Raw genomic sequence first — 23,540 nt, 5'->3', positions numbered from 1 at the left:
ATATCCATAGGTCTTCTCCCACCCCTTTGACGTCTGTGAGAGGGTGTGACTTTACGGCGCCGATGGCTTCTCCGAGGTACCCCTGTGGAGGGGGCGCCAAGAGGTACAGTCTTTGGCATAATTTTCACTCTATGAGCAATTTGTCTCCCCGTCTTGGGGGAGGTTGTCCCGAATGTTGTATGGCCAATTGGAATACTCCCCGAGGCGTCGAAGGGTAAGTCTGTGTTGAGTGACCCAAGGCCACCCCCAGTTTGTACCACCACAGGGTAACCGCGGAACGCTTCACCATGGGCGCTCCCCCACCCCAATTGACCAAGGGGAGCACCTTGGAACGCTTGGCTACCCATCCCCCGTTGCTCCATATCAATGAAAGGGGGTGGGTTTCTAATGTCATACCCCCTTATTACACCAGCGTCGGCTATTGCATGGGAGCCGCGCCCTTGTTGTCCACCAAAGAGAGGACCAAGGATAGGGGCTAAGAGAGTTCCAGCTAACCCTGCCAAGAGGGGGAAGACCATAACTGTGCCTTGCGTCTAAAATGAAGTGTTACCTCGAAGCCCCCCGACAAGAATGGTATCGTTCTGCCTGTGTCATCTGTTATATAGAGGTGGATGTCGTTGATGAGTTCTAAGCGTAGGGGGAAGTAGAATGGTCTGTCGAAGTCCCGCTCCACACCTAGGTCACCAGGTTTCCCCCTGTCAACCATTACGCGTAATACATTCCGGGTACTGCTCCCTAGGATGTAGTTGCTGGCGGTGATATTCGAGTACAAATACATGTTTTGGAAAGTTTTGACATCAAAAACGGGGTGGGAACTGGATGGGTACTCGCGGACGTTTGTACTCCCTTTGGGGAGGGAGTAATCGAACACAGTCCATTGAGGTAGCAAATGTGAAGTAGCAGACGTCTCGGGTAGGCTTGGGGGCTCTCTCGCGGTGATGGGATAGTCAGGGGGAAGGACACCCCTTACCGCTAATGGGTGAGTAACGTCTCCTACACTGATTGGTGGTAATAACGTTGCGTAGAATGGCCCCTGGTCGGATAGGGAGGCGTCACTGTAGCCAAGCCTTGCAGCGAGCCGTCTCCGTATCAACACACGATTACCCCACCCCACTTTGAACACAACTTTCTCGTTGTACTCATCGGGTACCATTTCTAAGTCTAGGTAATCCTGTTGTAGCGCTTGCCTCGTGGTTTGCCGGGACATGTTAAACCCATCGATTACGAGCCGTAGGTTCAGTGTCAATTGCGACCAATTACCCATCTTTGACTTCAGAAGGGTCAACTTATGCCATTGGAGGTAAGGCGCAGCTGATGGCGAGTACGAGTGCCTGCACATAATCCAAAGGTCGTGCTCCTCGTCGGCAAAGGTGTCGTAGTGGGGACTGTAGTTGACGGATAAAACTCCTACCTCCCATCTCCCGCCGCGCAGGTCAAGCGTCCTGGGAAACCTCACAACAAAATCGCCAATTTCACCACCCAACTCCCGGTCAGCGCTGGATACGTGAAGTATGAGCTCCCTGTTTGTCATCGTTCAAGCGAACGGAATAGGTTTAAAATGCAATGTCCCCACCACGGCACCAGACTGGAATGAGATGGGCCGCCCTTTGTCGTCAGTTATATAGAAGCGGACCCTATCCACAAGTTGGGTACGTGCTGGGAAGTAATAGGGTATGGTGAAATCACGCTCCACGGCACCATGGCCGCTCCCCCCGGGTGCTATCACACGTAAGAGGTTGCTGCTATCACTCCCTATGACGAGGTTCCCCTCGGTCATGTTAGAGTACACATACATGTTTTGAAAGGGCTGTAGCTCCTCGATGATAATGTCAGACTCCTTAGAGGAGAATGGCCGTGTAGCTGGGGGGTTGTTGGAGTCCTCGGAGCCCGGGAACAAGCTCCGCTCATCATAGCTAAAGGGTACCCAATTCAATAGGGTCCTGTGTGTTTCGGTCGGGCCAAACTGGTAATTGGGTGGAATGACTCCATCGTTTGTATCTAATTGCTCGAGCCACTCCCCAGAGTCCCATTGTCTGAACCCTAGTGCCATTGCAGTCCGTAGCCGTAGGAGAAGTTGGCACCCCTTTGCTATTGCTATGTTGATCTGTCTCGCCGGTGTGTCTACAGCCATATCCACATCCCACACACTACCTTGACCAAGTTGCTTTCTCACCCACACCCTACCCTCGTTGAATATGTCTATAGCTCTCTTGAGGCTGAAGGCGACTTCATGCCACTTTGGGACTTTGAAATCATCCAGCTTAATATGCGTCCATTTAGTCGTTATTTTATCTTGAGGGATAAGGGCCTGTGGATTGCCCTTGTCAGCCCAACTGGCATACCAATTGGGGTCTGGGACTTTATGATAGATCCAAACGTCAGTATCCTCGGGTGAAAACTTTAGCCATGTCCTAGGGTAGATGAGGTGTACTAGCCCTACTTGCCACTTCCCATCACGTAAGTCGAACGTCTTTGGCGTCCGTATGGTAAAATCGCTGATGGTGTTACCAGGGAAAGCATCTTCGATAGCGTTACTGGGTAACGTGACGTAGAATGGCTCTTGGTCCGTCATGGTGCGTGAGCGTAACTGAGGGAGAACGTGCGTCTCACGCAATTTTATGCATTTGCTCAGCAGACACCCAACTGTTGTACTTAGCAGGCCACCCGCGCCATTTCACAAAGTATTCTTTACCCCTCCCCTTCCCACGTGACTTGACTACTCTTTCGATGCGATACAGCTCCTCCTCCTCGTCGATGTGGACAGGTTGCAGTTCAGGCTCGTAAAACCGCCCCTCTAGCCACGACCCGTCGTACTCACGGAGACGGTACGCATAGTCTTTCTGTTTTGGGTCATCGTACCGCTGGCCCACCGTGAACACCTCCTCTGTCCAGTTTGGGGTGTACCCTTTGGCGAAGATGTGTTTGACTTTACTGATTCGCACTTTATCCCCAACATGGAATTTTGGTAATGGTCTCTTTTTCGCTTTTTTGGGCTTCACACCCGTCTTTTTACCTCCATACAAGACACCCCATACCTCCTGAGCATCATCGTACGTAACTACATCCGCTGGGGCACGACGAATACTACGGTGGTAGGAGTGGTTGTAGTTGTAGACCAGCTTGGGTAACAACTCAATATACCGTCGGGTCTCCTTAAGAGTAAACCAACGCCACATCCAAGTCTTAAGGGTACGATTAAACCGCTCCACCACAGAGGCCTTTAGCTCACTGCGCGTGGAGAAGTAATGGATCCCCTTCGATTTAAGGAACGCTTGAAATGTTCGGTTCCTAAACTCAGTTCCGTCATCTGTCTGAAGCTTTTCAGGTTGACGTCCGCCCTTGAAAATTCCCTCAAACGCCTTAACGATCTGAGGACCTGTCTTGTCTTTCAAAGGGACAGCCCACCCATATTTGCTCAATATGTCAATCCCGGTGAGTATATATTTGTACCCATCATTCACCGAACTATACGCTTGCATGTCACACAAATCCGCTTGCCATTGCTCATCCATCCCATTCACGATCACCCGTTGGCGTGAGTACCGCCGCCTATAGGGCTTATGGACCGTGTAAGTGGATTGGGTCCGAAGCCATGCCTCCACTTGGGCACGACTCACCCCCTTCGAACGTACCGCTCGGAGTAGTTTGTTCACTCCCCCCAAGGCCGCTGGATGCTCCGGATTGTAATAGATTTGTTGGAGAAGATGGTAGGTAGCTTTCTTGGTCATCCTCTTCTCCCTCCCCTCCATCTTCCTTACTACTGACGTACCCACCCTCCCCCTCTTCTTCCTCCTCTTCTTCTTCTTCGTACCATACCCTTTTTCCACTTTCGTTTTTGTCGGGGGCTTTGCCATCGAGTTGCGAGTCCCGAATGGTAATGTTACCCCCACAACATGCGAAGAGACAACGCATGCGTTCTAACGCTGTACGGCAATCGAAACGGGGATGGAGAGGACCCGTACCAAAGCAACCCATACCGCAAGTGATACCCTAGCCACACCCACCCTCTTATTTATGCTGAGAATAAGACGCTGACCACCACAGGTGAGGAACCCTCTTTTTTTATTGTCATTACCATAGTTATTTGATAGACTTACAGTGAGTAATACCCATAAGGGTAGGTGAGCATCCCCCTACGCACCCGTTTGTTATACACCATTTTAAAAGTTTTATGCGCTGGCACAGTGTGCAAGGTCCTACCTATCGTATTACGGACAATAGTGTAAGGGAGAACCACATGACGTTCTTCGTCCCCCTCACCAGTCAAGAGCTCTATCATAGTCTTCTGGTTAACAATACCAGCCGTACGGACATTCAAGTGCAGTCCTTTCACCTTACACACAGATTTCCCACTGTAAGTGGTATACGCATAACTCTTTGGACCAGTCGAGGAGTAACAGTCGATGAAATCCCCCTCGTCTAACTCACTAGTCAAATCCCCTAGGTAGTCACCAAGGGGTGGCTCCCACTCCCCAGGGCGGTGTAGGAAGATGACACTATCCGTATCATGATACAGGCATCGAGGGCCTAGGCGTCTCATTACCCCAAACAATGCCAACCGTGCAAACGCTGTGGTGAAGGCCGCTATGATAACATTAGTATGTGGCTTCAACTCTTGAAATCTCTCGCCCAGTTTATAGTGAACTTGGATAAGGTCATCACTCACAATGAACACATCGTTCACCTCTATGCTATCGTTCGTCAGTAAATCAAAATACTCAATAGGCTCGCTAATGTATTTGGTCCGCCTTGGGTTTGGCTGCTCCCCAAACTTCCCCCACATACAATTTAACCCCATCTTTGCCACACTGCGGAGGCCTGGGTTCTTTGCGATCTTCTCTTTGTCCAATCGGACACCTTGGTGTTGCTCGTACTCGTCAATGTAACGCTGCTTATCCGAGTCAGTGTCACACCACGCTGGCCACCCCGAAGCCTCCTGCTTGAATTTCAAAAAGGTATCGATATACCCCTTGAACAAGCGCTCCCACTCCTCCCAATGCCATATCTCGTAAACACGGAGTACAGTGTACCCCTCCTCGATAGCCTTGAAGACCTCGGGGTGACACCACGTGCCTGTGAACGCCCGCTCCTCATCCGAATGGTTGCAGCTCCCTTGCTCCTCCATCTCAGCACAACTGCGACACAGTGGAAACATCAGCTTCTGATTTACCCTGACAGGGAGGACTGGGAAGAAGAGGTCACGGGGAGGTAGGACACGAATCTTCATGAGCCCCTTGTATGCGTGGAGGTCTTCATTAAAGTTCTCGGTGACAATCGCGTCGGGGTGACCAACGGGGTACTCGCACGTGGCGTTTACCCAAGGGTACAAGGATGTGAAGTCGTAATAATGTATCCGTTCGCCCTCACAGACCTTTGCTTCGTAATGCAATTGAATGGCATTTGTCCTGCCACCAAAGAAGGCATCACGGGGGTTGAGGGGGATCGAATGCTCCACCTCCCCCACAAGGGCTTGCAGTTGTACATCACTGCTCAGCCTAGCGTCGAATTGACACTCCCATACCTCCTCGTAATTATACCCTAAAGCTCTTAGGCGTAACTCTGTAGCACGTGTGTGATCGCGGAGCTCCCTCATAGTAGTATGTGTCAAGGGGTTCACAGTATCAGGTAGGAAGCAAGTAGGACACCCATGGTAAAAACAACCTTGGTATTGGTACACAGTGTTAGTGTCAGCAGCATAACCATCTACCTTAATTCTACCAGCTAAGCGCACCTCGCCTCCATTTCCCGCATGTCGGATACACACACCGTCACGGCGCTCCAGGTATTTCAGCCACTGTAGTGCCTTCAAAGACTGCACATCGTGCCCACGGTACCCACGTAAAGGGACTAGGCCAATTTTACCCTCCTCCAAGAACTTCGAGCGCAGAATCCGACTAGATAACGAGGCTATGGTGATAGCTATCTTGAACGGATGGAGACCAACCGCATCCATGATGAGTTTATCGAAGGCTACCACTGCCCTCTTCAGTACTTCAACATCTTGGTGACAATAGTTAGCAAGTTCCTCCCTCAAGTTGAACACAACCCCACGGGTGACTTGCTCCTGATGCCATTGAGCGACAGCGTTTGCGTCCTCCTCCTTCATACTCCGTAAGTCGTAATAACTCAAATCTGGCATAGGCCCTACATAATCTTGGTGTTCGGTAATATTAAAAAAGTGAGGAAATACACCTTTCTGAGTGATGTGGTCGAACCCAAAAGCTTTTGGGAGCTTACTCAGTGGCATTTGAAAAAAATTCAAGGTACACTTCATCTCAATGTTTAACGAGTCCACCTTCAAATGCATCACCTTGCCACCAGTGAAGATAACATTGGGCTTAATACCATTCTCAAAAAGGTACTCCAAGATAAAATAGGAGTCGTACCCCTTAAAATTGTGTGCCAGGCAGGTGTACCCAGCATTACTGCCACCAAATAACCAGTCGCAAAACGCACGGATACTGGTAAAACTATGCTTTCGGACCCCACACGTGGTGCACTCCAAACGATCCATGGACCACTCCTTACACGTGTCGCACAGTTTTTGAGCGCCCACAAAATTAGGCTCGTGTTTATCACCCAATGGCATCGCCTCGACATCGAAAACGATAAGATGCATGCTATCATCACCGTCTTTGTCCTTTGGTAAAGCATTGGCACCAACAGTCACGTAACACAAATGGTCTGGGGAAACCACCTCTTTGCAGGCAGTACACTTGTACTCCCCACATACATGTGACGTCCCCTCCTCCCGGGTGGCAAGCATATCAATACGTTTACCACATGCCTCGCATTTATGATACATCTGACAGTACGACCGAGGGGTAACACCTTTCTTATTGGGTAACCCTCTAGGCTTGACGAGTTTATGGTTCTCGAAGCACTTAGGGGTACGAAAGTACCTGTTACACTCTGAGCAATACTTCCAATCCCAACGGTGGTCTTGCTCCGGTGGTGGTACCAAAGGGGAACAATCCACCTCTCCGCAACCATAACACGAATTCACACACTTGTGCTGTAGCTTGGAGTCGTAACCCTTCTTGCATATTGTGCAATAGTGGCAACGCCCCAACAAACCGGGCATACTCTTAACGTAATCAAAATGACCCTTGGCATAGTATAAGTAAAGCCTATACTTTGGGTCAGGTAAGTCCCCAGAGTAGATCACAGTATTACCATGCTCCCGGGACACCACATTCAACTCGAACCCTTGACCCCTCAGATATTGTTGGAATTGCTGGATCTCAGGGATCCCACAAGACCCTTCAGGTACACCAGCCTCGGCATGCAACACCTTGGCACGTTCCGTTTGCAAGGGGAGCGGGGGGCCACGCGTACGGCCCGGTGTGGGCTTATACAACTTGGTAGCATTAGGGTCCATGGTTAGGATAGCCATCCCAGTCACAATAGAGCGTGCAGCACATAACTCATCGCTGTTCTCAATACGAATAATACTTTTTTTCCCCTTCCTCCATGCATCCAAGTCGCACGTGTTCAATGTACAAGAGTTCCTCAATTTGTTTTTCCCAGCCCCTGATGGGAGATGAGTACGAATCACATGGAGCCTGAAGTCACCCTCAAACACAAACTGTTGGTTAGATTGCACAACCGTCTCTATGACACCCATGATCCGCTGAGGGGTAAGTTGGTGACGTCGCATAAATGGTAACGCAATTGGGTTCCTCAAAGAAGGAGCATCGATGGTAATACGTGCGTAGTCATGCCCTTGCACCCCACGTAACGTGTCGTCTAGCACCCTGTCTAGCACTCCCTCAACATCCTCCAAAGCCTCCTCTAGATTATCACGTAGGGGCAAATCGACCTTCAAATCGTAGTCGGTGCAATCGGTGCGCATTTTAGTAGACCGCTTGGTTGATGTTTGGCGCAACTCATACACTACATCATCCTTATCACTAACGTCTTCAGGGTCACGCCTCCGCTTCACTCCCCCGCTACCGCCGCCTTGTTGTACACCCATAAAAGGGTCCTCGAAAGACACACAGTCATCCTCCACTAAATTGTTATAGTAGTTTATGTAGTCAAACAACTCATCGAGAGAAGCAAACTGGGGTGTGTCAATAAGCTCATCGTAGAAAAAATCAGGGGGGAGCTGTGCACCCTCTGCATTCTCCTCCTCCTCATCCTCACTTGGGTCTGGTAATATTCCCAACAAGCGTCTAAGCCAATCGTCATTATCGTCACCGTTGTCAGCCATGGTTGAAACAGTCGAAGGGACTGAAACCCTGGTAATGCACAGCCTCTTTTATAGAACTACCCAACCAATAAAACACCTCTTTGAAAACTACCCAATAACAGGCCATGTCTTATAGGATATTATGACGTCACACACCACCTAGGCTGGCAATTGGCCCACCCAACAACCATAGTTCACCTAAACCAATCAAAAACCCCAACGACCTCACCACTATACTGTCTAGACAGTCCAAAAGGTATAAAAAAGGGACGCATAGCACTAAACTCTCAGTCGAACAGACACCCTAAAAAAACACACCATGGCTAACCAAAACTCTACACCCCTACCAGCTTGGGCTGACACCTCCAACACTCTTGGCAATGCGAAGGCACAACAAGTAATAGCCCAAATAGGAGCAAGATGGCAAAAGGGGGAGATAAGAGAGCCAGACGCAATAAATGCAATGTGTAATTACTTTGCAACAGAAAACCAAGCCCTCCGCTACAGAGTGATAATGCTAAATGACATACTAGAAGAGAAGAACATGCAAATCGAGAACCAGTGTTACGAAATCGAAGAGCTGAAGTGGGAGCTGAATAAAATACGACGCGAGAAGAATGGTAACCTTGGAGAAGAACCCAAAGACGAACAACAAGCCTGATAACCTCTTGACCCACTGTCTAGACATTCTAAGAGGCATTATAACCTAGAACCTATCAGAAACAAGTAACCTTAACCCCTAACCAATCAGAGACTTAGCTAACGACGTCATCGGCGTCCCCTAAACACTACTAAAGGGTATAAAAGGAGACGCACACCACAAAAACTCCTCATAGTCTAACCAGACTAAAAAACACAAGATGACCAACCAACCTACTACTCAAGTCACCATCACCACTGAGATAGAAGACGAAGAGGAGGAGATCTCAGAGGGTAGCCACTATCTCACTTCGCGCTCGGCAAGAAACATGAATGCACTCAGCGAAGCGTTCCGCGACCACGTAGGAGCCGTAGGAGACTTTATGACCGGGAGATTGTGCAGAATAGCGGGACAAGTGGAAGAGGCTGAGAGGGAAAGCACTAGGTTGCGGGAACTATGCAACGACCACGAAGCGGAGATCTCAAGCCTCAATAGCAAGGTGTATGGTCTAGAAAGAGATGTGCTGGAAGAACAGCGCACCAGCATCGCAAAAGACCTAGAGATTGCCAACCTCAACTACCAAGTTAGTGTTCTAGAGGGACGTGAGGAGACCCTACGCATGGACTACGACCTCCTGCGCATGCAAGTGGACTATGGTGATCTTAAAGACACCTGCGAGAAAGGGACACAAGTGTCACACCCTGCCAGCGACGCCAAAGACTTAGAGATCGCCAACCTTAACCAGCAAGTCAGCGCTCTAGAGGAACGTGAGCAGACCCTGCGCACGGAATACAACCTCCTGCGCGTACGCTACACCGACCTTATGGGTCAAGCGTCACAGCCAAACGAGAACCCACGGGTAATACACCAAAAAGAGAGGCGGGCAAAACTAATACTTCACCTTTTTTTAACCATACTCATAATAATTGGGGTAGGACTAATGATAATGCTGTTTATAACAGCCAAAGTCATCTAACACTGTTCCAAACCCCAACAGGACGCGGACCAAGCCAACAACAACAACAACAACAACAACAACAACAACTACGAGTTAGGATACAGCGCTGCGGTACGTACGTACCAACCCATGTTACTGGAACTAGACGCTCAAGTGCACAAGTTCATGGGAAGCAACATGAGAGAGAAGTCCCAGAGAAATCAACTGTTGAAAAAGCTCAAACGTATCCGCAACAGGTACAAGGATAACACCCGCAAACGGCGAAATGTGGACCAACACCAAGAGACTGAGTGACTTTTCTCACTACAAACACTTTTCTTTATTACCCTATAACCAGTAAATACATTTTTTCTTTTTTATACTAATCACAGTGGTAACAATAAAAAACACTAAAAAGTAAACGATGACTACAGTGTCTCTACATTTCCCCAATTGGGAACAGGTGGGCTACCCTCCCTATACGTTGGGCTGTGTCCCTGGTGGTTTCCCAAACCTCTGCCTCCTTCCCCTCTAGTATTCCTGGCAACTTCTCGTCACGGCACAACTTCACCATATCCCTTGGTACGACCCTATTGCTCACTAGATCCTCCATGTAGGTGAACCAAGGGCTCCATCGCATGGTGAACCCAAGCGCTTTCGTCATCCTGTCCAACCCTTCCCACATGTGACCAGTGTTCTCCCTGATGGCATCCCTAACCTCATAAAAGGTGTTCAGCCAACTGTCCTTCGTACCTTGCTGGTGCTTGTAGTGCAACACCTCACCCATCAAATCCCATACCACCTTCTTAACGTAATAGTCCACACTATATAGATTGTTGGCAGAGTCCACTACATCGTTGTAGACGGTACCGGAAGAGACATCACCCATACCACAATCACTGTCGTCACTGTCTACCACTACCACCTTCTCCTCCACCTCGTAACTGTTGTTGCTATCGTCATTGTCTACAGCCACTGCTTCTTTTGCTTCTTCATCACAGGTGCAATTACCTCCTCCTCCACTACCTCCTCTACCACGCCCTCGTCCTCCCCCTCGTCCTCCCCCTCCTCTACCACGCATGGGACCTTGCTTGGTGGCGGTGGCGGCGGTTGTGGGACGTTCGCGTTTGCGCTTGCGCCCATGCGGGGGGTGAGGGTTTGCTTCCTGGCCCTTGCTGGCGCTTTCTTCTTCTTCATACTGGGAGGTGTCCATACTGCTGCAGGCTTCTTCCTCTCCGAATCTTTGGGTTCCTCCGCCCACACAAACTGCTTGCATTTTTGGTTGGGTGCCTGCACTGGACACTGAAAATAGACACGCCCCCTGGAGAACTGACCAGCGCTTACCACTGGCTTGCAGATGAGGTTGTGACCCTCGCACACAGGGAAGTCGAAGACTGTGTTCCCCTCAGGGATGTACTCTTTTATACTCTTGGCTTGCTCGATGGTAAAATAGTACCCACAACCAACTTGGTCGTTTTTATAGTCGATGTTGGCGCCACACCTCAACGCTGACCCTACTTGTTTAGCCTCGGCGCCGCAAAAACACTTTACATTCATGGCTGAAAGGTTGCTGCTTAACCTGAAAAAACACCTAGGGCCTTATATCCTTTCCCGCGCTGACGTCACCGTGTTGTCGCGCGCGCGGGAGCCAATCCCGACCCCGCGTGACGTCACACCCCTAACCAGATATCTCCATTCCCATTGGTTAACACCACCTGTGACGTCACACACCTGACCATATATCCACCAATCAGAATCCAGCTTGACCACCCCTCCCCTAGCTGACCAAAACCTGACCAAATATACTAGTGATACTACTGACTGTCAGAGTCTGACTGGCCAAACTGTGTTCTCCTTGTTGAAGAGGGCATTGTTTATTGCCGTCAGGGTGCAGTCCAACAAGCTTTTGGCAGTCCAAATTGTACGTGCTGAAAAATATTTCGATTTCTTTAATCTAAACTCAATGCTGTTCCTAAGATTACAATACTTGTTTGCAGCATTCGAAATATTTGGAAAGCTACAGCAACTACTAAGTTCATACGTCGTATTATCCATGAGCCGTATTCATCAATGCAAAAATACAAAAGAATCAAGTCAATTGTTTCATCTTCATTTGCGTGTATTTGCATTGAATACGGCTCATGAAGGCACTTTTATATTACGAGGGCAGCTTGGTACCATGATTTTTAACGGAAAACGCAAGTTTCTCTTAGAATGTAACTGATAATTCAGGGCGGATGGCTTTCGAGAATTCTAATGTATTCCTATTTCTCCTTCTAACAAAGGCGGCGGTTGAGGTTTCCGTCTGCCCGCCAGATCGTAATCGAATTGAAATAAAACGATCGAGTTGTGGGCGAGAAAGGTACACGTACACAGCTAGGGGCACTTGCACGCTGGTTTTAAGAAAGTTTAAAAAAATATGAAAAAGTGTGTAAAAAAAAAAAAACATAAAAAAACTTCCTGATCACATAAATTCTTCCAATCGTAATAAAAAGAAATGAACAAATTATCTACGTAAAAGAAATTTTATGCAAAGGTTCTGGTTGGTATATTAATGCAATTTCAAGCTTTGAATAAAGGTACAGCCTGTTCCGAAACCTAAAAGTACTATTTTCAATCCATTTCCATCCGCTCGATGTGAGGCATTCAAACCACTATATTGCATTTATCTGAAAGATCTAAGGTAATTTAATAAACCGGGATAGTTATTTTAATTATTCCGCATGATTTTGACTGTTTTTTAGATTGCCTAAATGACACTAAATCACTCTTTACAGTGATAGTGCCCCTTTAATGTTGGTCTGCGTGAAATGCGCGCCGTTCAACAGAGCAGGGGAAAAGCTAAGGGTAAAGCAGGGTGCGATCGCATCCTCCCCAAAGAAAGGGTTGAAAAAGTCGCCTGTGAACTTTCTGCATGTGATATCTACATGCCTCCGCTCTCCCTCGACAGATGGAGAGCGCCTTTTAAGCGCTTAGATATGCTTGTCATATCAAGAAAATTTAGCCAAAAGTTGTCGTTTCTTCCATGCGGTCACTTCCAGAAAAGGAAACTAATATATTCCTTATTTGGAAAACCTGCACGATTCTTGTCATTTTTAGGGCTGCCGTACCGCAGGTGCTTTGCAAACTTTGTGAATTGTATTCAGAAGAGAAAAACAGTGACTGTGACCATCTTTAGTCAATGGAGAAAGCCTCTGAAAAGAAACTAAAATTCCTCGGTACCAGACCCCTAAAACGACAACGGTTTCTTCATATGATTAGGGAAAACACTTATCAAGATATGTTTCAGGTATATGTTTGTTATCGTTTTTGAATGGTTCCCAACTCGTAAAGAACCCCCTCCCACTTTTCCCAGATCCAAGAACTTGATGTCTTTTACTTACCATGAGCCGAAGTTCCCACTGCAGGGCACAGTGATCCGAAACCATGCTTTCTTCTGCAGCTTGACGTTGATCTTATACCGAACACCTGCGTTACCGTAGACTCCGATGCGGCCGGAGAATGTTATCCTAGAGCCCTTAGTAAGGCGGATTGGGTTGGGCGAAACACGCACATCCAAGAACTTCACTACATTGTTACTACCTGCATGGAATGGAACATATTACCAGTATTTATCTAAAGGATTGCAGAATTTATTCGCGATCTACCAAGAATATTGGCTTGCGCGAGATATTTGCTTTTCTGTACAGTGTACATGAAAAACATTGGAATTTTTTTCTGCTTCACATAGAGAGAGCAATGTGCATTCTCTATGCGTATAGACCGAAACTTCTTGCTCCTGTCGAAAAATGGTGAAGGTAGAGTGAATGACCTTATTTCTCACCAAAACCTTGTTACTCAACTTGTTCGTTACTTGTTATTATTTGATATAAAAGCAAATAGAAAACTGAAAATTTTAGTCGTTATTCTTACAAGCGTTATTCTTAAAAGCAAGATAAAAGGAAGAGTTTGACTATAATATAATCAGGGTTTGGATGGGCTTAAACGACTAGCGACAAACGGCTTAAAAAGTAACCGAATACCGACAAAACATGAAAAAAACTAGTGACTAGCGACGAAAAATATTTGCCGACTACCTACATTTGATTTTTTCCCCGTAATTTTCCGCCGGTCAATCTACTTAAATTCAGCCATTTCAGAATATGCACTATGCATTTCCTGTTGCATCAACTTTTCTGTCAGTTATTAATCCATAATTAATTTATTATCAATGAATTATCAATTACAAATCAATTCTAAAAAATGATAAATTTAGTATCCGCATACTGTAAATAAGCGAAATATCGAATGGAAAATGAGAATAGTGAAATCTTACTGACGTGTCAGAAACTACTTTTGCATAGATTAACGATTCTTCCACAACACGAAAAAACTCCATAGTGGTGTCTTTCGCAGTCTTAGCCTACCGCAATTCTTCCATGAGAATGCGTTTGCCGACAACACGAATAGTGCCAAGACCATTAATTCCTTGACGACGGCCATAATCAGTCAACGATAAGTACAACAGTTAGAGTGGGTGATTTAAATCTTCTTATTGAGTTAAATACCCTGACGAGAAAGAGCTCTAGCCAATCACCACAGCTCGCGAGCGTTTTGGTTGACTGCTAGGCAAACAGTAAAGCATACTCAGCTGTGTTTACGTGCACTCGCACCTCTGAAAGGAACACTGTCTTGGCTGTGCCATCCTCGTAAAACCTTGTGCCGCATGTATTGGTTTACCTGCCTGCATTGTTTGTACGGCCTTTATCATTGCGTACCCAGTATTTGCTGAGGGGAAAGGCGTGTGCATAGATGTCATATGTATTTGAATAAGGAATTACCTTTTTTTTGGCGGCAACCAATGCCAACGGTGCCAGCATACTCGAACATATTTATTTTTAACCATTTTCCGGCACGGGAAAATATCTTTGCTTAAAAAAATATAAGTGGGGGTTAAATTTACAAACATAATTGGTACAGATAAGAAATATATATTTTTTTAAATAGCTTGTATAACTGGTATTATAGCTGTATTGTAGCATTTTGTTAACTGGTGTCATGAATTATTTTACGATAAATAATGGTTTGAAGAAAGCACAGAAAGCAAATGGTAAGATTGCATTGAAGATCTGGAAGATAATGCATAAATACACAAATTGAGTAAAGAATAATATCGTTTATAGCGAAATTCGTTGTCCCGCGCCTTCCGTTTTCAAAAATCGAAACATTTACTTTGTTTTCTGATCAGTTAATAGTCGGAGGAGGCCAGTTCCGTTAAAAATACGACTCGAGATTTTCCTTAGGAATGGCGTTGACTATGGTTGTTTTGTTAAGATGTAAACGGGGGGCTCGCAACAACGAATTTGGCTATAATTTAAATATTTCTAAAACGCGAAATAAAATAAAAAGGCTGAAGTGAGCTCTAAAAAAGACTAATTATTCGCTAAGCTTGGATATCAAGGTATAAACAAGAAATACATACATACAAATACATACAAATGAAGCAATTTCGATTGTGTTCTGTTCATTTGCATATGGAACAGTACATGAAAAGTATGGCGTTTGTTCAAGGCCTTAGAGTGAAGTTAGAGAGAAGTTATCTCTGCACGCATGGTTTCGAATCCCATCCTCGTCGTCAAAATATTTTTTAGATCATTTAAATGTTGTGTATAATACAGGCATAATCTATTATAAGCTATTAAATGGAAATGACGAGGTGGCCGAGTGGTTAAGGCGTTGGACTGCTAATCCAATGTGCTCTTCACGCGTGGGTTCGAATCCCATCCTCGTCGTCAAAATATTTTTTAGATAAATTAAATGTTGTGTATAATACAGGCATAATCTATGATAATCTATCAAATGGATATGACGAGGTGGCCGAGTGGTTTAGGCGTTGGACTGCTAATCCAATGTGCTCTGCACGCGTGGGTTCAAATCCCATCCTCGTCGTCAAAATATTTTTTAGATAAATTAAATGTTGTGTATAATACAGGCATAATCTATGATAATCTATCAAATTGATATGACGAGGTGGCCGAGTGGTTAAGGCGTTGGACTGCTAATCCAATGTGCTCTGCACGCCTGGGTTCGAATCCCATCCTCGTCGTCAAAATATTTTTTAGATCATTTAAATGTTGTGTATAATACAGGCATAATCTTTTGTAATCTATCATATGGATATGACGAGGTGGCCGAGTGGTTAGGGCGTTGGACTGCTAATCCAATGTGCTCTGCGCGCATGGGTTCGAATCCCATCCTCGTCGTCAAAATATATTTTATATAAATGGTGTGTATAATACAGGCATAATATATTATAATCTATCATATGGATGTGACGAGGTGGCCGAGTGGTTAAGGCGTTGGACTGCTAATCCAATGTGCTCTGCACGCGTGGGTTCGAATCCCATCCTCGTCGTCAAAATATTTTTTAGATAAATGTTGTGTATGATACAGGCATAATCTATTATAATCTATGATATGGACATGACTAGGTGGCCGAGTGGTTAAGGCGTTGGACTGCTAATCCAATGTGCTCTGCACGCGTGTGTTCGAATCCCATCCTCGTCGTCAAAATATTTTTTATATAAATGTTGTGTATAATACAGGCATAATCTATTATAATCTATGATATGGACATGACGAGGTGGCCGAGTGGTTTAGGCGTTGGACTGCTAATCCAATGTGCTCTGCACGCATGTGTTCGAATCCCATCCTCATTGGCAAAATATTTTTTAGATCCTTTAAATGTTGTGTATAATACAGGCATAATATATTATAAGCTATCAAATGGATATGACAAGGTGGCCGAGTGGTTAAGGCGTTGGACTGCTAATCCAATGTGCTCTGCACGCGTGGGTTCGAATCTTATCCTCGTCGTCAAAATATTTTTTTAGATCTTTTAAATGCTGTGTAAAATATAGGCATAATATATTATAAGCTATCAAATGGATATGACGAGGTGGGCGAATGGTTAAGGCGTTGGACTGCTAATCCAATGTGCTCTGGACGCGTGGGTTCGAATCCCATCCTCGTCGTCAAAATATTTTTTAGATAAATTAAATGTTGTGTATAATACAGGCATAATCTATGATAATCTATCAAATGGATATGACGAGGTGGCCGAGTGGTTAAGGCGTTGGACTGCTAGTCCAATGTGCTCTGCACACTTGGGTTCGAATCCCATCCTCGTCGTCAAAATATTTTTTTAGATCTTTTAAATGCTGTGTATAATACAGGCATAATATATTATAAGCTATCCAATGGATATGACGAGGTGGCCGAGTGGTTAAGGCGTTGGACTGCTAATCCAATGTGCTCTGCACGCGTGGGTTCGAATCCCATCCTTCGCCCCATGACAGGTTCTCAAATAGGGTTCTGGATTCCGGATCCTAGTGTGTGGATTCAGGATTCCATGTGGGTTTTTTCTCGTGGATTCCGGATTCCAGCAGCATGGATTCCGGATTCCATATCTCATTTTTTCATGGATTCCGGATTCCATATCTCATTTTTTCATGGATTCCGGATTCCATATCTCATTTTTTCATGGATTCCGGATACCATATCTCATTTTTTCATGGATTCCGGATTCCGGATTACCTGTCATGGGGCGACATCCTCGTCGTCAAAATATTTTTTAGATCTTTTAAATGTTGTGTATAATACAGGCATAATCTATTATAATCTATCAAATGGATATGACGAGGTGGCCGAGTGGTCAAGGCGTTGGACTGCTAATCCCATCTGGTCTGCACGCCTTGGTTCGAATCCCATCCTGGGATTCAAACCATCCTCGTCGTCAAAACATTTTTAAAAGTTTTAAATTCTGTGTATATACAGACATAATATATTATAAGCTATCAATTGGATATGACGAGGTGGCCGAGTGGTTAAGACGTTGGACTGCTAATCCCATCTGGTCTGCACGCGTTGGTTCGAATCCCATCCTGGGATTCAAACCATCCTCGTCGTCAAAACATTTTTAGAAGTTTTAAATTCTGTGTATATACAGACATAATATATTATAAGCTATCAAATGGATATGACGAGGTGGCCGAGTGGTTAAGGCGTTGGACTGCTAATCCAATGTGCTCTGCACGCGTGGGTTCGAATCCCATCCTCGTCGTCAAAATATTTTTTAGATCAATTAAATGTTGTGTATAATACAGGCATAATCTATGATAATCAATTAAATGGATATGACTAGGTGGCCGAGTGGTTAAAGCGTTGGACTGCTAATCCAATGTGCTCTGCACGCGTCTGTTCGAATCCCATCCTCGTCGTCAAAATATTTTTGTTAGATCTTTTAAATGTTGTGTATAATACAGGCATAATCTATTATAATCTATCAAATGGATATGACGAGGTGAGCGAGTGGTTAAGGCGTTGGACTGCTAATCCAATGTGCTCTGCACGCGTGGGTTCGAATCCCATCCTCGTCGTCAAAATATATTTTTAGATCAATTAAATGTTGTGTATAATACAGGCATAATCTATGATAATCTATCAAATGGATATGACTAGGTGGCCGAGTGGTTAAGACGTTGGACTGCTAATCCCATCTGGTCTGCACGCGTTGGTTCGAATCCCATCCTGGGATTCAAACCATCCTCGTCGTCAAAACATTTTTAAAAGTTTTAAATTCTGTGTATATACAGACATAATATATTATAAGCTATCAAATGGATATGACGAAGAGGGCGAGTGGTTAAGGCGTTGGACTGCTAATCCAATGTGCTCTGCACGAGTGGGTTCGAATCCCATCCTCGTCGTCAAAATATATTTTTAGATCAATTAAATGTTGTGTATAATACAGGCATAATCTATAATAATCTATCAAATGGATATGACGAGGTGGCCGAGTGGTTAAGGCGTTGGACTGCTAATCCAATGTGCTCTGCACGCGTGGGTTCGAATCCCATCCTCGTCGTCAAAATATTTTTTAGATCTTTTAAATGCTGTGTATAATACAGGCATAATCTATTATAATCTATCAAATGGATATGACGAGGTGGCCGAGTGGTTAAGGCGTTGGACTGCTAATCCAATGTGCTCTGCACGCGTGGGTTCGAATCCCATCCTCGCCGTCAAAATTTTTTTTAGATCTTTTAAATGTTGTGTATAATACGGGCATAATCTATGATAATCTGTCAAATGGATATGAAGAGGTGGCCGAGTGGTTAAGGCGTTGGACTGCTAATCCAATGTGCTCTGCACGCGTGGGTTCGAATCCCATCCTTCGCCCCATGACAGGTTCTCAAATAGGGTTCTGGATTCCGGATCCTAGTGTGTGGATTCCGGATTCCATGTGGGTTTTTTCTCGTGGATTCCGGATTCCAGCAGCATGGATTCCGGATTCCATATCTCATTTTTTCATGGATTCCGGATTCCATATCTCATTTTTTCATGGATTCCGGATTCCATATCCCATTTTTTCATGGATTCCGGATACCATATCTCATTTTTTCATGGATTCCGGATTCCGGATTACCTGTCATGGGGCGACATCCTCGTCGTCAAAATATTTTTTAGATCTTTTAAATGTTGTGTATAATACAGGCATAATCTATTATAATCTATCAAATGGATATGACGAGGTGGCCGAGTGGTTAAGGCGTTGGACTGCTAATCCCATCTGGTCTGCACGCCTTGGTTCGAATCCCATCCTGGGATTCAAACCATCCTCGTCGTCAAAACATTTTTAAAAGTTTTAAATTCTGTGTATATACAGACATAATATATTATAAGCTATCAAATGGATATGACGAGGTGGCCGAGTGGTTAAGACGTTGGACTGCTAATCCCATCTGGTCTGCACGCGTTGGTTCGAATCCCATCCTGGGATTCAAACCATCCTCGTCGTCAAAACATTTTTAGAAGTTTTAAATTCTGTGTATATACAGACATAATATATTATAAGCTATCAAATGGATATGACGAGGTGGCCGAGTGGTTAAGGCGTTGGACTGCTAATCCAATGTGCTCTGCACGCGTGGGTTCGAATCCCATCCTCGTCGTCAAAATATTTTTTAGATCAATTAAATGTTGTGTATAATACAGGCATAATCTATGATAATCAATTAAATGGATATGACTAGGTGGCCGAGTGGTTAAAGCGTTGGACTGCTAATCCAATGTGCTCTGCACGCGTCTGTTCGAATCCCATCTTCGTCGTCAAAATATTTTTTTAGATCTTTTAAATGTTGTGTATAATACAGGCATAATCTATTATAATCTATCAAATGGATATGACGAGGTGAGCGAGTGGTTAAGGCGTTGGACTGCTAATCCAATGTGCTCTGCACGCGTGGGTTCGAATCCCATCCTCGTCGTCAAAATATATTTTTAGATCAATTAAATGTTGTGTATAATACAGGCATAATCTATGATAATCTATCAAATGGATATGACTAGGTGGCCGAGTGGTTAAGACGTTGGACTGCTAATCCCATCTGGTCTGCACGCGTTGGTTCGAATCCCATCCTGGGATTCAAACCATCCTCGTCGTCAAAACATTTTTAAAAGTTTTAAATTCTGTGTATATACAGACATAATATATTATAAGCTATCAAATGGATATGACGAAGAGGGCGAGTGGTTAAGGCGTTGGACTGCTAATCCAATGTCCTCTGCACGAGTGGGTTCGAATCCCATCCTCATCGTCAAAATATATTTTTAGATCAATTAAATGTTGTGTATAATACAGGCATAATCTATAATAATCTATCAAATGGATATGACGAGGTGGCCGAGTGGTTAAGGCGTTGGACTGCTAATCCAATGTGCTCTGCACGCGTGGGTTCGAATCCCATCCTCGTCGTCAAAATATTTTTTAGATCTTTTAAATGCTGTGTATAATACAGGCATAATCTATTATAATCTATCAAATGGATATGACGAGGTGGCCGAGTGGTTAAGGCGTTGGACTGCTAATCCAATGTGTTCTGCACGCGTGGGTTCGAATCCCATCCTCGTCGTCAAAATATATTTTTAGATCTTTTAAATGTTGTGTATAATACAGGCATAATCTATGATAATCTATGAAATGGATATGACGAGGTGGCCGAGTGGTTAAGGCGTTGGACTGCTAATCCAATGTGCTCTGCACGCGTGGGTTCGAATCCCATCCTCGCCGTCAAAATTTTTTTTAGATCTTTTAATTGTTGTGTATAATACGGGCATAATCTATGATAATCTGTCAAATGGATATGAAGAGGTGGCCGAGTGGTTAAGGCGTTGGACTGCTAATCCAATGTGCTCTGCACGCGTGGGTTCGAATCCCATCCTCGTCGTCAAAATATTTTTTAGATCAATTAAATGTTGTGTATAATACAGGCATAATCTATGATAATCAATTAAATGGATATGACTAGGTGGCCGAGTGGTTAAAGCGTTGGACTGCTAATCCAATGTGCTCTGCACGCGTGGGTTCGAATCCCATCCTCGCCGTCAAAATTTTTTTTAGATCTTTTAAATGTTGTGTATAATACGGGCATAATCTATGATAATCTGTCAAATGGATATGAAGAGGTGGCCGAGTGGTTAAGGCGTTGGACTGCTAATCCAATGTGCTCTGCACGCGTGGGTTCGAACCCCATCCTCGTCGTCAAAATATTTTTTTCATCTTTTAAATTCTGTGTATATACAGGCATAATATATTATAAGCTATCAAATGGATATGACGAGGTGGCCGAGTGGTTAAGGCGTTGGACTGCTAATCCAATGTGCTCTGCACGCGTGGGTTCGAATCCCATCCTCGTCGTCAAAATATTTTTTAGATAAATTAAATGTTGTGTATAATACAGGCATAATCTATGATAATCTATCAAATGGATATGACGAGGTGGCCGAGTGGTTAAGGCGTTGGACTGCTAATCCAATGTGCTCTGCACACGTGGGTTCGAATCCCATCCTCGTCGTCAAAATATTTTTTAGATCTTTTAAATGTTGTGTATAATACAGGCATAATCTATTATAATCTATCAAATGGATATGACGAGGTGAGCGAGTGGTTAAGGCGTTGGACTGCTAATCCAATGTGCTCTGCACGCGTGGGTTCGAATCCCATCCTCGTCGTCAAAATATATTTTTAGATCAATTAAATGTTGTGTATAATACAGGCATAATCTATGATAATCTATCAAATGGATATGACTAGGTGGCCGAGTGGTTAAGACGTTGGACTGCTAATCCCATCTGGTCTGCACGCGTTGGTTCGAATCCCATCCTGGGATTCAAACCATCCTCGTCGTCAAAACATTTTTAAAAGTTTTAAATTCTGTGTATATACAGACATAATATATTATAAGCTATCAAATGGATATGACGAAGAGGGCGAGTGGTTAAGGCGTTGGACTGCTAATCCAATGTGCTCTGCACGAGTGGGTTCGAATCCCATCCTCGTCGTCAAAATATATTTTTAGATCAATTAAATGTTGTGTATAATACAGGCATAATCTATGATAATCTATCAAATGGATATGACGAGGTGGCCGAGTGGTTAAGGCGTTGGACTGCTAATCCAATGTGCTCTGCACACGTGGGTTCGAATCCCATCCTCGTCGTCAAAATATTTTTTAGATCTTTTAAATGTTGTGTATAATACAGGCATAATCTATTATAATCTATCAAATGGATATGACGAGGTGGCCGAGTGGTTAAGGCGTTGGACTGCTAATCCAATGTGCTCTGCACACGTGGGTTCGAATCCCATCCTCGTCGTCAAAATATTTTTTAGATCTTTTAAATGTTGTGTATAATACAGGCATAATCTATTATAATCTATCAAATGGATATGACGAGGTGGCCGAGTTGTTAAGGCGCTGGACTGCTAATCCAATGTGCTCTGCACACGTGGGTTCGAATCCCATCCTCGTCGTCAAAATATTTTTTAGATAAATGTTGTGTATGATACAGGCATAATCTATTATAATCTATGATATGGACATGACTAGGTGGCCGAGTGGTTAAGGCGTTGGACTGCTAATCCAATGTGCTCTGCACGCGTGTGTTCGAATCCCATCCTCGTCGTCAAAATATTTTTTATATAAATGTTGTGTATAATACAGGCATAATCTATTATAATCTATGATATGGACATGACGAGGTGGCCGAGTGGTTTAGGCGTTGAACTGCTAATCCAATGTGCTCTGCACGCATGTGTTCGAATCCCATCCTCATTGGCAAAATATATTTTTAGATCAATTAAATGTTGTGTATAATACAGGCATAATCTATGATAATCTATCAAATGGATATGACTAGGTGGCCGAGTGGTTAAGACGTTGGACTGCTAATCCCATCTGGTCTGCACGCGTTGGTTCGAATCCCATCCTGGGATTCAAACCATCCTCGTCGTCAAAACATTTTAAAAAGTTTTAAATTCTGTGTATATACAGACATAATATATTATAAGCTATCAAATGGATATGACGAAGAGGGCGAGTGGTTAAGGCGTTGGACTGCTAATCCAATGTGCTCTGCACGAGTGGGTTCGAATCCCATCCTCGTCGTCAAAATATATTTTTAGATCAATTAAATGTTGTGTATAATACAGGCATAATCTATGATAATCTATCAAATGGATATGACGAGGTGGCCGAGTGGTTAAGGCGTTGGACTGCTAATCCAATGTGCTCTGCACACGTGGGTTCGAATCCCATCCTCGTCGTCAAAATATTTTTTAGATCTTTTAAATGTTGTGTATAATACAGGCATAATCTATTATAATCTATCAAATGGATATGACGAGGTGGCCGAGTTGTTAAGGCGTTGGACTGCTAATCCAATGTGCT

General features: G+C 44.5%; 1 protein-coding gene and 36 non-coding genes across 37 annotated transcripts; 36 read left to right on the top strand and 1 right to left on the bottom strand.

Moving 5' to 3' along the window:
• Positions 1 to 11,548: 11,548 nt before the first annotated feature.
• Positions 11,549 to 14,322, bottom strand: LOC125560862. The gene is made up of 3 exons (XM_048723193.1): positions 14,178 to 14,322; positions 13,155 to 13,353; positions 11,549 to 11,699 (listed from the first exon to the last, which is right to left on the bottom strand). Exons 1-3 carry the CDS (start codon positions 14,251 to 14,253, stop codon positions 11,549 to 11,551), a joined length of 426 nt encoding a protein of 141 aa, XP_048579150.1. The 5' UTR covers positions 14,254 to 14,322.
• Positions 14,323 to 15,460: 1,138 nt separating this feature from the next.
• Positions 15,461 to 15,542, top strand: Trnas-gcu. The gene has a single exon. It is a non-coding gene; the product is annotated as a tRNA-Ser (tRNA).
• Positions 15,543 to 15,617: 75 nt separating this feature from the next.
• On the top strand, positions 15,618 to 15,699 carry Trnas-gcu. The gene has a single exon. It is a non-coding gene; the product is annotated as a tRNA-Ser (tRNA).
• A 75-nt stretch (positions 15,700 to 15,774) lies between these two features.
• Positions 15,775 to 15,856, top strand: Trnas-gcu. Its single transcript has one exon. It is a non-coding gene; the product is annotated as a tRNA-Ser (tRNA).
• Positions 15,857 to 15,931: 75 nt separating this feature from the next.
• On the top strand, positions 15,932 to 16,013 carry Trnas-gcu. The gene has a single exon. It is a non-coding gene; the product is annotated as a tRNA-Ser (tRNA).
• Positions 16,014 to 16,083: 70 nt separating this feature from the next.
• On the top strand, positions 16,084 to 16,165 carry Trnas-gcu. The gene has a single exon. It is a non-coding gene; the product is annotated as a tRNA-Ser (tRNA).
• A 70-nt stretch (positions 16,166 to 16,235) lies between these two features.
• Trnas-gcu lies at positions 16,236 to 16,317 on the top strand. Its single transcript has one exon. It is a non-coding gene; the product is annotated as a tRNA-Ser (tRNA).
• A 70-nt stretch (positions 16,318 to 16,387) lies between these two features.
• On the top strand, positions 16,388 to 16,469 carry Trnas-gcu. The gene has a single exon. It is a non-coding gene; the product is annotated as a tRNA-Ser (tRNA).
• A 75-nt stretch (positions 16,470 to 16,544) lies between these two features.
• Positions 16,545 to 16,626, top strand: Trnas-gcu. The gene has a single exon. It is a non-coding gene; the product is annotated as a tRNA-Ser (tRNA).
• Positions 16,627 to 16,702: 76 nt separating this feature from the next.
• Positions 16,703 to 16,784, top strand: Trnas-gcu. The gene has a single exon. It is a non-coding gene; the product is annotated as a tRNA-Ser (tRNA).
• Positions 16,785 to 16,859: 75 nt separating this feature from the next.
• On the top strand, positions 16,860 to 16,941 carry Trnas-gcu. The gene has a single exon. It is a non-coding gene; the product is annotated as a tRNA-Ser (tRNA).
• Positions 16,942 to 17,017: 76 nt separating this feature from the next.
• Trnas-gcu lies at positions 17,018 to 17,102 on the top strand. The gene has a single exon. It is a non-coding gene; the product is annotated as a tRNA-Ser (tRNA).
• Positions 17,103 to 17,790: 688 nt separating this feature from the next.
• On the top strand, positions 17,791 to 17,872 carry Trnas-gcu. Its single transcript has one exon. It is a non-coding gene; the product is annotated as a tRNA-Ser (tRNA).
• A 234-nt stretch (positions 17,873 to 18,106) lies between these two features.
• Trnas-gcu lies at positions 18,107 to 18,188 on the top strand. Its single transcript has one exon. It is a non-coding gene; the product is annotated as a tRNA-Ser (tRNA).
• A 248-nt stretch (positions 18,189 to 18,436) lies between these two features.
• Positions 18,437 to 18,518, top strand: Trnas-gcu. Its single transcript has one exon. It is a non-coding gene; the product is annotated as a tRNA-Ser (tRNA).
• Positions 18,519 to 18,594: 76 nt separating this feature from the next.
• Positions 18,595 to 18,676, top strand: Trnas-gcu. Its single transcript has one exon. It is a non-coding gene; the product is annotated as a tRNA-Ser (tRNA).
• Positions 18,677 to 18,751: 75 nt separating this feature from the next.
• Trnas-gcu lies at positions 18,752 to 18,833 on the top strand. Its single transcript has one exon. It is a non-coding gene; the product is annotated as a tRNA-Ser (tRNA).
• Positions 18,834 to 18,908: 75 nt separating this feature from the next.
• Trnas-gcu lies at positions 18,909 to 18,993 on the top strand. The gene has a single exon. It is a non-coding gene; the product is annotated as a tRNA-Ser (tRNA).
• Positions 18,994 to 19,681: 688 nt separating this feature from the next.
• On the top strand, positions 19,682 to 19,763 carry Trnas-gcu. Its single transcript has one exon. It is a non-coding gene; the product is annotated as a tRNA-Ser (tRNA).
• A 233-nt stretch (positions 19,764 to 19,996) lies between these two features.
• Positions 19,997 to 20,078, top strand: Trnas-gcu. The gene has a single exon. It is a non-coding gene; the product is annotated as a tRNA-Ser (tRNA).
• Positions 20,079 to 20,484: 406 nt separating this feature from the next.
• Positions 20,485 to 20,566, top strand: Trnas-gcu. The gene has a single exon. It is a non-coding gene; the product is annotated as a tRNA-Ser (tRNA).
• A 75-nt stretch (positions 20,567 to 20,641) lies between these two features.
• Trnas-gcu lies at positions 20,642 to 20,723 on the top strand. Its single transcript has one exon. It is a non-coding gene; the product is annotated as a tRNA-Ser (tRNA).
• A 76-nt stretch (positions 20,724 to 20,799) lies between these two features.
• Trnas-gcu lies at positions 20,800 to 20,881 on the top strand. Its single transcript has one exon. It is a non-coding gene; the product is annotated as a tRNA-Ser (tRNA).
• Positions 20,882 to 20,956: 75 nt separating this feature from the next.
• Trnas-gcu lies at positions 20,957 to 21,038 on the top strand. The gene has a single exon. It is a non-coding gene; the product is annotated as a tRNA-Ser (tRNA).
• A 75-nt stretch (positions 21,039 to 21,113) lies between these two features.
• Positions 21,114 to 21,198, top strand: Trnas-gcu. Its single transcript has one exon. It is a non-coding gene; the product is annotated as a tRNA-Ser (tRNA).
• A 72-nt stretch (positions 21,199 to 21,270) lies between these two features.
• On the top strand, positions 21,271 to 21,352 carry Trnas-gcu. Its single transcript has one exon. It is a non-coding gene; the product is annotated as a tRNA-Ser (tRNA).
• Positions 21,353 to 21,426: 74 nt separating this feature from the next.
• Trnas-gcu lies at positions 21,427 to 21,508 on the top strand. Its single transcript has one exon. It is a non-coding gene; the product is annotated as a tRNA-Ser (tRNA).
• A 75-nt stretch (positions 21,509 to 21,583) lies between these two features.
• Trnas-gcu lies at positions 21,584 to 21,665 on the top strand. Its single transcript has one exon. It is a non-coding gene; the product is annotated as a tRNA-Ser (tRNA).
• A 75-nt stretch (positions 21,666 to 21,740) lies between these two features.
• Positions 21,741 to 21,822, top strand: Trnas-gcu. The gene has a single exon. It is a non-coding gene; the product is annotated as a tRNA-Ser (tRNA).
• Positions 21,823 to 22,070: 248 nt separating this feature from the next.
• On the top strand, positions 22,071 to 22,152 carry Trnas-gcu. Its single transcript has one exon. It is a non-coding gene; the product is annotated as a tRNA-Ser (tRNA).
• A 76-nt stretch (positions 22,153 to 22,228) lies between these two features.
• On the top strand, positions 22,229 to 22,310 carry Trnas-gcu. The gene has a single exon. It is a non-coding gene; the product is annotated as a tRNA-Ser (tRNA).
• Positions 22,311 to 22,385: 75 nt separating this feature from the next.
• On the top strand, positions 22,386 to 22,467 carry Trnas-gcu. Its single transcript has one exon. It is a non-coding gene; the product is annotated as a tRNA-Ser (tRNA).
• A 75-nt stretch (positions 22,468 to 22,542) lies between these two features.
• Trnas-gcu lies at positions 22,543 to 22,624 on the top strand. Its single transcript has one exon. It is a non-coding gene; the product is annotated as a tRNA-Ser (tRNA).
• Positions 22,625 to 22,694: 70 nt separating this feature from the next.
• Positions 22,695 to 22,776, top strand: Trnas-gcu. The gene has a single exon. It is a non-coding gene; the product is annotated as a tRNA-Ser (tRNA).
• A 70-nt stretch (positions 22,777 to 22,846) lies between these two features.
• On the top strand, positions 22,847 to 22,928 carry Trnas-gcu. Its single transcript has one exon. It is a non-coding gene; the product is annotated as a tRNA-Ser (tRNA).
• Positions 22,929 to 23,176: 248 nt separating this feature from the next.
• Positions 23,177 to 23,258, top strand: Trnas-gcu. Its single transcript has one exon. It is a non-coding gene; the product is annotated as a tRNA-Ser (tRNA).
• Positions 23,259 to 23,334: 76 nt separating this feature from the next.
• On the top strand, positions 23,335 to 23,416 carry Trnas-gcu. The gene has a single exon. It is a non-coding gene; the product is annotated as a tRNA-Ser (tRNA).
• Positions 23,417 to 23,540: the final 124 nt, after the last annotated feature.

The sequence above is a fragment of the Nematostella vectensis genome, unplaced genomic scaffold (assembly GCF_932526225.1).
Source record: "Nematostella vectensis unplaced genomic scaffold, jaNemVect1.1, whole genome shotgun sequence".
Taxonomy (NCBI): Eukaryota; Metazoa; Cnidaria; class Anthozoa; order Actiniaria; family Edwardsiidae; genus Nematostella; species Nematostella vectensis.
The sequence above is the reverse complement of the archived record's forward strand: the minus strand, read 5'-3'. Positions and strand labels throughout refer to the sequence as shown.

Excerpts from the sequence above, each read along its gene's own strand:
- LOC125560862 (XM_048723193.1), bottom strand. The coding sequence starts at position 14,253 with ATGGCCGTCGTCAAGGAATTAATGGTCTTGGCACTATTCGTGTTGTCG. Across the intron at positions 13,354-14,177 it reads ATTCTCATGGAAGAATTGCG|GTAGTAACAATGTAGTGAAG; the intron begins GTAGGCTAAGAC and ends CATTCCATGCAG. Across the intron at positions 11,700-13,154 it reads AGTGGGAACTTCGGCTCATG|CACGTACAATTTGGACTGCC; the intron begins GTAAGTAAAAGA and ends AATATTTTTCAG.